General features: G+C 35.8%; 1 protein-coding gene across 1 annotated transcript in view; it reads left to right on the plus strand.

Moving 5' to 3' along the window:
• Slc13a1 (solute carrier family 13 member 1) overlaps positions 1-11935 on the plus strand; it is a 78546-nt gene extending 66611 nt beyond the window's left edge. Inside the window, exons 11-15 of the mRNA XM_036182856.1 lie at positions 887-993; positions 2584-2693; positions 8520-8681; positions 10062-10199; positions 11798-11935. Coding sequence (XP_036038749.1) covers positions 887-993; positions 2584-2693; positions 8520-8681; positions 10062-10199; positions 11798-11935 — 655 coding nt within the window. The remainder of the gene's footprint in view (positions 1-886; positions 994-2583; positions 2694-8519; positions 8682-10061; positions 10200-11797) is intronic.
• Positions 11936-12196: the final 261 nt, after the last annotated feature.

The following is a 12196-nucleotide window of genomic DNA, read 5'->3' on the forward strand; positions in this document are numbered from 1 at the left end:
AAATAAGTGGATTGAGTTATAAGATAGAAAAACAAGCCTTATGATGTACATATTTCTTCAGGCTACAAAAATGCACATAGCTGATACTGCTGACATCTAAAGCTGTATTCTAATTATTTGTGTCTGTTTCATTTGTATAATGTCCAGGTGCCTCTCAACTGCTGAGGCTTCCGGGAACCTGTCTTTTTTTTTGCTAGAATAGTCTGGCAATTCTTAGCTCCATCTGTTCCCGAATTACTCTTAATTTGTACAGGGCTCATTTGTGAGCATCTCATAAGCCATTCTGATAATTAATCTTCTTAAGTTTCTAGAAGGCAAAAAGCATCAAATGGGTTGATTTCCTTTGGATGTAGGTCTAGTGCCCACTGCAGAAGCAGGTGTTTCATCCCAGAAACCAGATCAATTTGCTTTCACAGTTTATAGAGGAGTTTGAGGGAACACTAGCAACAGCATGTCTCTCTAAATTCAATAGAATGACATTATAAATCAATTACATGGGTCTTTGCCAAACTCCAGCAACTGTTTAAACCTCAAATCTCTGACATTATAATAAAAAGCAATATTACAAAGAGAAAATTGGTTAACACATCTGAAGGTTTACCTGAAAATTTTGCTCTGTTGGTCTGATAAGGTGTCATCTGTTTATTTGGTATTGACGATATGAGAAATGCATTGAATTATTAGGAATGCATTCTGAAATGATTGGTCCTTGTACGTTACATCACTTCATTGGGAATCTATATGTTTTGAAACAGACTTTCCACAGTAAATAACCTATATTTATTATCCCTCCTATTTAATTATTATTAGCATGATTAACTGACATCTTATCTCATGTAACTTCCTCACACCATTTCTGATGTACACGTGTGTTCATATTTTCCAGGTACCCTGGTTATGTCACAGACTCAACTGTTGCTTTAGTTGCAGGACTGCTTTTCTTTCTAATTCCAGCTAAGGAATTGACAAAAACTACATCTACGGGAGAAAGTGGTTGAGTATCATTTCTAATACTGAATATATAGAAGACCTTTTGAAGAAATTAAAATTCCATAGGCTTCAGTTAGCACACAGCACATTAAAAATGGCCATGCTAGCACAACCTCTATCTTAGCAGACCTCAATTACATCCTGAACCCCCTATTCAGCCAGCATTTATCCCTACCTACAGGAAGATTCATTAGAGTTTGCAGAAGTGAAAAGATTTCCTTTTATACCCAGGTTCCAGTTCTTCTATGAGGGATACAACCACACACCCTGCCAAAATCAGAATACTGGCTAACAAGGAAAGAAGGATTTAGAGTCACTTTTTTTTGTGTGATATGACCTCAGTAATCATTTTGAGGACCCAGAAAAGGGTGAGTTTCATGAGAAAGATTATTTACAGTTTCCCAGAAGTCCTGGAAGAAACAGAGAACAAGTCCCATGTGGACACAACCTGGGGTCATAACTGGAAAAGTTACTCAGTGGGAGCACTGACTGTACTCACAACCCATGGACAAAGAAGTACACACATCTGCAGGAGCATGCGTTCGCCTACGTGCACTGCTCACACACGGTTCATTCATGCCTGTGCTTTATGTTAACATCAGCTTTCGGGGGCTGTATTCTTATGTTGCATACATAGGGCAAATGGGTTATAACAGTTTGGAAACACAGTTTCATGTTGGCTGCTAACATAAATAGCCTGATAACAGAACACCATATATAAAGGAAGGCTTTGGCTTACTACCCTGGGTACAGTCCATCATTGGGTAGACATGAAGGCAGGAACTTCAGTCACATCACATCCACAGTCAAGAGCAAAAAGAAACAAATACATTCATGGTTTTGAAGCTTCTTCTACTCTTATAAAATCCGGGGCTCATCACATGAAATGGTATGACCCACAGTTGGCAGGGTCCTCCCACATCAATGAACAGTCAACACAGCCCCCGACAGACATACCCAAAGGCCAAGCCAATCAAAATCATTCTTCATTGAGTCTCCCTTATCCACTGAGTCTAGATCATGTCAACTTGGTAGAGTTCAATACACCATCTTATAGTAAGAATAGAAAGATGAGTCAATGAATGAATGGCATTATTAATGATAATATCACAATAATTTATCTAAACATACCTCAAATATTATCTGAAGGATTTGTCTAAGTTACTTTCTAATAGTTTATTGAAGTATTTTTTATGTGTATGAGTGTCTCCCTGCACCTATGTATATGCACTATTTGGATCCCTTGTACCTGTAGAGGTCTGAAGAGAGTGAAGAGATCTAGAACCAGAGATACAGACAGTTGTGAGCCACCATGTAGATGCTAGGAATTTGACTCATGTCCTCTGGAAGAACAGCCAATGGGCTTAACTGCTGAGCCTTCTCCCCAGCTGCAAAGTTATAGCATTTTTAATCATTATAATACAATATTCCACCTAAGGTCAGTGGAAACTCAAAGTTGAGATCTAATTGCTGCCTTGAAAACAGTATCATCATGTTGTAAGTTTCTTGTAAAATGGCTATTCAGGATTCTGATAAAATTGTCAGATTTTCTTATTTCCAACAATATTTAACTGTAGGGTTTTTGTTTTGCAGTTGCTTTTGATTACTCTCCCCTGATTACTTGGAAAGAATTCCAGTCATTCATGCCCTGGGACATAGCCATTCTTGTTGGTGGCGGTTTTGCCCTGGCAGATGGCTGTCAGGTAATGCTCAGTGTGTAAGATATTTAACAATTAACTGGTTGGTTAAAAAGAAGAACACAGACACTCTCAAGCTTCGGGCATATTCACCTTTATCCTCTAATTTTAATAATGCAGAATTCAATAACCATGCAGTCTCCCACACAGATGAGGTGAGTTCATAGTCCAAGAACTTTTACAGGCTGTAAGCATAAACAATAATGCTATGGTGTCTCATCGTGTTAAAAAAATAGTGCAAAGAATATTTAAATTCTTATCCCATGATAGTACATTAGTAGCTTAGTAAGAGCAAAAACTTAGATTCATACACATGATTCCTATGGAACATGTTTGTTTGCTGGCTTATATTTTTACATTGTTTCATTTGGAATTTGTATGGTTCTTAAGTTTCAATTCAATAAGCCATCATTTTGTCATTGTAAACTAAAGAGAAGAAAACATAACACCATAAATAAATATATCTAGTGAATGAAATCCAGAAAATTTAATGTGACAATTTCTAATGTATTAGATCCACTGTCAGGAAGAAATGAAAACATCATGTGTTAGACAGATGGCCACTTCATTGATCTATTCACCAGCTGATACAAAGCAAGCTCCTATCCCTTCTAATTGCCCTGGTCATTGCAGATTTGCTAGAAGAAAATTATCCTCTCTAAAATGTCTTGGGCACCTTTATATACAAACAATGTCAAATGGACTCAGTAAGTTACATATATACATATATAATACATATGAATAGTAATATATAATTGAAGATGAAATCATGAATTTAGTGGGGGAGACATGGGAGAAGTTTGGGGAGCAGAGCTTGGGAGTGGTGTTGATGCAGTATCAATGTATGAAGCTCCCCAATTTTTTTTGAAAAAGCCAAGAATATCCTTCTGTCTGACTACAAACTATTCACTCATGGGTTTCATAGCTTTCTTTAAATACCCAGAACTTATTTGCATCCATTTACATACTCAGTCACAAACAAGAGAAGGGCAAGGAAGGAGCTGTGAAAAGTCCCCTGGCTTCTTAGAAGCCATATATTTATGTATTTATTTAAATTCTCAGGACAAATTCTTATCTTTTCTTCTTGATAATTTGTTAGGAGAATATTATTTGCTTCTAATTTTATTACTAGTTTTTGTATAGTATTTAGATTCTGAGCTTTTAGCAATAGGATTTAGTAATAACTGTAAGTTTTGGAAATCGTCTCAATTTAGAGAGCCTTTTGCAAAATTGCTTTAAGCTTAGATTTGCCTTGCCTCATAGCCTGTCCAGATAAAAATGATAGAAATATAAGACAATAACAATTTTCTTTTCTACTATTTCAGCAGTAATGAGATCTGAATTCTCAGAATAAATAACTGCCATCTCTGTCTGCTGAACTGTGAGGAAAGTAGAATCAGAAAGTCTGGCATTCATAAGAATTTTGCTCATCTCTCCTCAAAATATGTCTAGACTGGATTCTAGAAACTCAAAGTGGCTTTGAAAGCATCGACCAGACCCTAGAACAGCCAAATCTGAGGAAATGAAAAGGTGTGGACTTAGTCGGATGCACATGTCTCTCTCAGTGGAATAATTAGGGAAATCACGGAGTGAGAAATAATTCATTATAAAAAAAAAATCTCAGTAACTGGAATCTGCATTACATTAGAGTTTCCAGAAAAAAGTATTCCTGAGTAACCAAACTGAAGTCATTAGCTTCCCCAAAAAAGTCTGTACACAAACATGACCCTAAAGATTGTTTTTTTGTTTGTTTGTTTTAAATACTAGGAGACAACTTGAAAAACTTTTGTTCAAAGTTATAATTTGTCTGGCAAGTGTCTCAAATCAGGGAATATTTCTAATTGGAAAAAAAAAACATGAGATAGCAATTATGCACTATTTACCTCATGCTGTGACCTCTCTCTTAAATGCCCTGATCTGTTTTAAGATGTTGATGTCCCACAAAGTGATAGACACTGCCAGCACTAACCAGTGAATAATTTCTTTATTGTTGGTTTTTACATAGTCTTCAAACGCTTTTTCTAAGAAATCTTTAAAAAATTAAATACTGTTTTCTCAAATATAAGCTCCCAAGAACATAATGATAATCATGACAAAAACTCCTACCAATCTTTAAATGTTAAAAACTGTATAGCACAGTCAAGAACAGACAAAAGGTGTTCAAAACATGATAGGAGGAAAATATTGTAGGAGCAAATGGTTTTGTGCAAGTAGATGAAGTATATAGGTCAGAAATGGAAGAGTCTTTAAGATTACTATGAGGCAATTTAATAGTAAGATCCTGAAAGGGAGAAAGAATTGGAAGCCATAGGCCATATTGTAAGCATGGAAGAAACCAGATCTGGATATTAAAGATGGTTTTAAAAGCTTCCAAGGTTATGTGATTTCTTTAAATTCCACTTGACTCATGAAGTGCCACACAGCCTTTAGAAAATTGGCTTATTCTGTAGCAAAGTTGAAGCATGGTCTTCATTAACAATCCTTGCTTATCATCAAGAGCTTTAAATCACTATTGGGTTTTTTTTTTTTTTTTTGACCACCATGATAAACTTTATTAACTCACCTGTAAACCATAATAACCATTCCAATTTTAAGCTGTTTATTATTTTAATATATATTTTTATTTTATAATTAATTTCACATATCTGCCATGAATTTTCCTGTCCTCCCTCCTCCCACCCCTCTTTCCTCCCCCCAATCCATCCCCCCCATTCCCACCTCTTCCAAGGCAAGGATTCCCCCTTAAATAAAAATGAATGGGTTGTCAAAAGTCACTACATAGTTGGGGGAAGTCCCATATACAATAACCAAAGACAGCAAAATAAAATGAACATAGAAACAAAAAGAAATGGAACAAGGAAAAAGTGAAGTAAATGAATAAAGCAAAAAAACACTTTAAATTTTGTCATTGGTGCCTCAAAGAGATGTAAGAAATGTTAAAGATATGAAAAGTAAAAGAAAATATCATTTAAAAATAATTCCCAAGTAATTCTCTAAAATTTGATATCAACTTTATACTTAAAAATCAGCAACATTGTTCAAAGATAAGATCAAAATATATCAGAAATTTAAACAAGGTATAAAAGACAGTAAACACTAAACAGAGATGACTGTCCAGTGCCACGTGATCAGCCTACAACATATACATACAAGCAACACTAACAGTCTAATATATATATGCATTCATGTATGTGAGTCTGGGTATGTGTGTGTATAACAATAATAAAGAAAGGGGACATGAATTTGAAAGGGAATGGGAGGCATGGGAAAGGTTGCAGAGAAGAGAGGGGGAAATGATATAATTTCATTTTAATTAAAAGCAAAGTAAAATTGTGAAAAGAAAAAAAAAACTAGAGCACTAGTCTACAAACTCCTAAAGAATCTGTTTGGAAAGAGAAAAAGTGGAAAGGAAGGACATTTCTAACAATAACACAAGTAATTTCTCAGAAGCGAAGCCTCTGAGATGCTTGGCTAAGAGAGCTATTAAGAGGTTCATGCTGGAGGAATTCATAAAGAGTCTACATTTTAGATCTCATCTTGAGGTGGAGATAAAATCATAATGGACTCCAGAAAGGATCCCAAACAAGTGGTGCATTACTCTCACATCTCAATCAGACCTAAATAAAACACACTCTTCATTCATCTGCTAGGAATCTATGTCCCTGTACTTCAGTTTTTATACTTCTAACCACTATACTCAGTATCCATACCCATATATGTATAAATCTGTAAAGCTAATATCCAAACCCATCTATGGCTCATTGGATAAAATGCTTCCTGTAAAAGCTTGAGGAACATAATTCAAATCCCCAAGACCAATGTAAATGGCAGGTGGTTGTGGTAGCCCTTTGTAATTACAGAGCAAGCAAGCTAGCTAGCTAGATTAGCCCTATCAGTGGACTCTGGGTTCATCTGAGAGAACTTGCCTTCACATATAGCATGAAGAGCAGTCAAGACTCTTGCCATTAAACTCAGGCTTACACACACACACACACACACACACACGTGCCCACACACATATAAACACACACAGCACAAACATGCATTTGCACAAACATACAAGTGCTAAAGTACAAATAAAATAGTTAATTCTGTATATGAATCAAAACAATGAACAATACAACTGATATCTAGTGCCTATGTCTGTGATGTTTGTATTCACTTTGGAACTGAATTTACTGCTTATAATAGAAGTTTTTCTGATGCATAGCCTAGATTGTCATAAGTGTAATTTCATAAAAGGTAGATTTTTTTCCTTCTAGGGGGAAAAACAGAATAACAAACCTATTCATTGTAGTGCAGGCAATTTTTTGGACTGCATGCAATCAAAGATCAGTATTCAATCAATCTAAAGAACTCCACAGGAAAACACAGGAATAGATTAATAGCTTAACATTGCTGAACAATTTCAATGATTTCAAAATTAGAATTCTCAAAATCAGAATTAGAAAAATGGTGTGAAGAGAAATGAAAGAATTTTCAGACCTATAGAGACTCTGCAAAATGCCTTCTGTCTAATGATCTCAGCACATATGAAAGGATGTGCTCCTCAAGATGAATGGAATGAAGGAGGGGTTCCCACAAAGCAGGGTGGTGAGACAAGGGGGAAGTTAAGAAGGTTTAAAATGAATCTAGTCCAGATGGAGTGGAAGGAGGCTCTATTCCAGGACAGACAACTTGAGGGAACATGAACAAAACAAACCCAGTTACTTTATGTGTTTGTTTGCTTGTTAGATATGTCTCCAGATACTTTGAAGAGCATGATGAATTAGTGATAGGTACTTAAAAAATAAGCAAACAGAATAATGTTTTCTTTGAAAGACAAAGAAAGTAAATATAATCTTAGATGGTTAAGTGGTTCAGCAATGAACAATATTTATATAACTACACAAGTAAATATCTAATATTGATTTAACCAAAGTATTACTATGTAATGGGGAATTAAAAGGCAGAAAATACATGTATGATGAATGGCATGAAAACATAATCCTCAGGTAACATATTAAGAAATCAATAAATAATATTTCAAGTTGAAATTTTAAGAAAAAGCATAATTAGAATGTTGATCTGAAAGATAACTATATTAATACCTAAATATCAGTGTAAATAGCTAACAGCAGTTGAAGGTTCTTGCTTCTTGCTTCTGGGGAGGTACAGCTTAGGAGAAGAGAGAGGAGCCCAAGGGCTTCCCTTTTCTTAAAGCTCTAAAGTCTATTATGACTCATCAAGATTTACATGTGTTAACTACATAAAATTAAAGTCTAATAGAAAAAAAACATAGAGAGACCATTTAAACTTCTTAAAGCATGCCAATACTATTAAGAAATAATTCTGAAAACTTGTCCATATCAAAACTATCCATATTTACCAAAAAACAAGAATATGGGAAATGGTATTTCAGAAACTGTCTCAGTAAATACTTGTGTGTATGTGTGATTAACTGCACATCATTAAAATGAATATATGATGTGGAACAGTTGTGTAGCTTGGTCTATTTGTGGGACTCCTAGAAGTGAGATCGGGACCTGTCCCTAATGCTTGGGCTGGCTCTTGGGAAACTATTCCCCATACTAGGTTGCCTCTTCCAGCCTCAATACAAAGAGAGGAGCTTGTTTCTACCTTAACTTGCTTAACTTACTTTATTGACATGCATGGGAGGCCTGCCCCTTTCTGACCAGAAACAGAGAAGGAGTGGATCATGGGAGCAGAGGGGAGGGAACAGGAGGAGAAGAGGGAGAGGAAACTGTGGTCGAGATGTAAAATTAATGAAAAAATTTAATTAATAAAAAATGAATTATGTGAATAATAAATACTGCAAATTTGTTTTTTTAGGAATCAGGACTATCTGGCTGGATAGGAAGTAAATTATCTCCTTTAGGTTCTTTACCAGTTTGGCTAATAATTCTGATATCTTCTTTGATGGTCACATCTTTGACAGAGGTAGCCAGCAACCCAGCTACCATCACCATTCTTTTCCCAATATTATCTCCTTTGGTGAGTATTACATTTATATTGTTTTCCTCTGGAGTAGGTTTTGTTGTTGTTTTGACTGTAAGTTCTCATCCTGTGGTACGGAGTTTCTTTTGGCCCAAATGGACCTTGTGTAAGCAACTTATATGGTCTTTATCTGCACCAAGTGACATTTGCTCAAGGGAACTATGTTTCACATTCAAGTAGTATAATCTTTAGCAAACAATTTACCTTCTCTCTGTCTGGGTTTTTGTTTTGTTTTGTTTGCATTTGCAAATATGTGAAACGATTTTGGATCCATTGCTATAAGATGATTCATAGTTCCTGGCACTTTAAAATATCTCCCTTCAGAACAGAGTTCCTACATCTCTGAAAAGTTCTTCCTATAAGAGATGGACAGATGAATGAGAATGAGAAATAATCTTACCATGAGGCCTAAATAACTTAGGCAGTTCTCTGATGCTCAGGAAATAAATGAGACAATTTGCTGAGAGAGGTGGAAAGACCCCCTTTTCCATGCTCCATAGCAATTACGTAAGATAGCTTCATGTGAAATGCTTTTCTGATTCAGGTGGGTTATTTTGGTGAAAAGAAAGCACTTTAAATTAAGAATTGTTTTAAAGAAACAACCAGGATAGTCTCTGTGAACATGCTTTCCAGACACTCCGCAGGGTTATTTATTCAGACTTTAGTTGCTGCTTCAAATTAGAAAAGAACATAAAGATTGTTTATCAATTGCTTATTGGCAAGAAATCACAGGCAAAAAGCCATCTCAGCTTTCTGCTTTCTGTTTTTATTTAGTGAAATTAAACTCTTAGAAAATTATGCAATGTGTTTCAGATAATAACAATTCTTCTTAAGTAATGATCACTGAGGAGTTTCACATTTCTCATAGAAATGATTGAATTAGTAATACACTGAAAATCTCTAGAGCCATAGGCACCCAGGCCTTCTCCAGACACTCTTGGGTGTCAGCTGCATGCTTGATAATTTCTTTGGTGTCGCTGACCTCAGAGACATCATCTATTATTTTGAGCTATACTAGCCAGCTTATAATATTCTAAAATGTTTAAGAATATACAAAGATATTATATTATATAGTATATCATGTGCATGTATATACACTAATTATATAATAAATCATTCTGGTTTTATGTAGTTTCTGAGATAAGTGATACTTTACTTTCTAAATGATTAATAATATAAAGGTCTAAATACATAACAATAACCAGAGAAATAAGAGACACTTTAAAGTTCTCCAAAAAGTTATGAATTATGCAAAATTTTATGCTTTTAGGTTTCAACTTGATTCTGGGAAAGTATTTTACGATAAGTTTGTTCATTTTCATGTTTGGTGCCTACCCTCAGCATTTTAATTCAGCTATCTTTTGGCCTTTTCCACAGGCTGAAGCCATTCATGTGAACCCTCTTCATATTTTGCTGCCTTCCACACTCTGTACATCATTTGCGTTCCTTCTACCAGTTGCAAATCCACCCAATGCTATTGTTTTTTCATATGGCCACCTGAAAGTCATCGACATGGTCAGTCAGCAGCTAAAAGAACAGGATGTCCCCAATGCACCCCTCTACCTGATGGGCCAAATAAGTGCTAACCTTGCACTCTAATCAAACACTGAGAAAAATCAGAGTTTGAAGTCCGTTTCTAAAACTATGTGCATGACTGGTCATAGAATTATTTTTAAAAAGTAGATATGCCATTAGAGTTTATGGTCACAAATAAAGATGTGGAATGCATGAGCACAGGGCTGGGGAAAAGAAAAAAGAACAAAGAATTTCTTAACATGACTTCTTCAAATTATGGCAAGATTAGGATCCAACCTAAAGCAAGAAGAAACAGGGTCAAAAAACACCATCAATCAAAACAACACTACAGTTCTCTATTACATATGTTTATACAATATTTGCTCTGAATAAGATACTGCCCAGTGCCTGAGGAAAACTCTGTTTCCTTTAGATTCTAACACTTGCAGGGTCTCTGTGAGAAACAAAGGCAAATTTAAGTGATAGAACATACATTTTGTCTCCAAATACAAACATTGTGGTATCTGAGAACCAATTTGAGAGTGTTCTAGTTTTAACCCAAACTCTATCACCAATTTCCAACCCAACCCAAACAAGAACAGAGTCAAAGTCAATTCTGTGAGTTTGCTACATACATGGAGTTACAAGGTGTGTTCCTGTTCCTTCTTCCCACCCCGATTGCTATCCCAGCATCCAAGCAAAATAAAACTTCTGGGAATGTTTCTATGTATAAAGCACATAACATCTTGTTGGAAAATAGAATCTATTTAACATAAAATATGACATATAAGTATACATGTGCATGTGTGTATGACTAAAAAAAGACTTATGTAATAAATGAGTGGCTTGCATGGATAGAGAAAGGATCTCCATAGTAATCATGTTAAATATTTCCCTTTTGCTTTGGAAAGCCATTTTTTTAATGCAGAGAATGAGGAGTAGCTAAATATTCACTGTGAGGGGACAAACCATGACTATCTCAGGCGTTGTAGGCCATAGAGTCATTGTCACAATTACCCTCCTCCACTACTGTGTTGCAGAACCAGACAAAGATATTATGTAGACAAATGAGCAGGGTTATGGTCTAGGGGAAAAAACAAACGGTAGTAAGAAAAGCAATTTAAGAGCAGAAGTTGACAGTCTCCAATATGTTAAAAAACTGTTTTGAGATTGTTCAATGGACATGAGAAGTATTATGTAAGGGGAATACAAGTGACGGTACAACATTTCCAATAAAGAATGGCTGCGTGGGAAACCAATAATATCAGGTGATCCTGAAGAATACAGCTACCGCATGGCTTTCTGAAACCTATCCACTGAGAAAGAAGACCATCTCCAATCATAACTTGACATACAAGGGCAGATTGACTTACATATATTCCTAAGAGAAACCCCTCTAGTGCTGTCAAAATGATAGTTGGGAACAAATTCTCATTTGTCATGAAAGGAAGAATATCCTTTGTTGATGATAATCACAAGTTATATAATTCATTGAGGGTGCATGGAAATCAGGTTTATGCTTTGTGTGGTGCAAATCTGAAATCTTTGTACAATTTTTCCCCCGGGAGACTGAAGTTTATGCTTTTTCGCTTTTCTAGGTTAAAGCTGGACTTGGAGTAAATATTTTGGGTGTTGCTGTGGTGATGCTGGCCATGTTCACCTGGATCGAACCTATGTTTAACCTCTACGAGTACCCTTCCTGGGCTCCTGACTTTCTTAATCAGACCACGCCATGACAAGCACAAAATTGCCACCTACTTCATGGTGACTTTTGGACTTGCTAAGAGTTCATTGTAAGATGTAGCTGTATGTAACTGACACATATAAATCAGTGATATAGTCATTACAGTTCCAGTGTATGCCTCCCATTCGCTGTCACAGAGTTTATGTCTTTTGAAATACAACCAAAGAGCATCTGCATGCCTTCATCCAGAAAGCCAAGGTTGAAATTGTGTCAGCAGACCATCTATATGCTTTTTCTCCATAAAAATGATGCC

This window comes from Onychomys torridus, chromosome 3 (genome assembly GCF_903995425.1).
Source record: "Onychomys torridus chromosome 3, mOncTor1.1, whole genome shotgun sequence".
NCBI classification, from domain to species: Eukaryota; Metazoa; Chordata; class Mammalia; order Rodentia; family Cricetidae; genus Onychomys; species Onychomys torridus.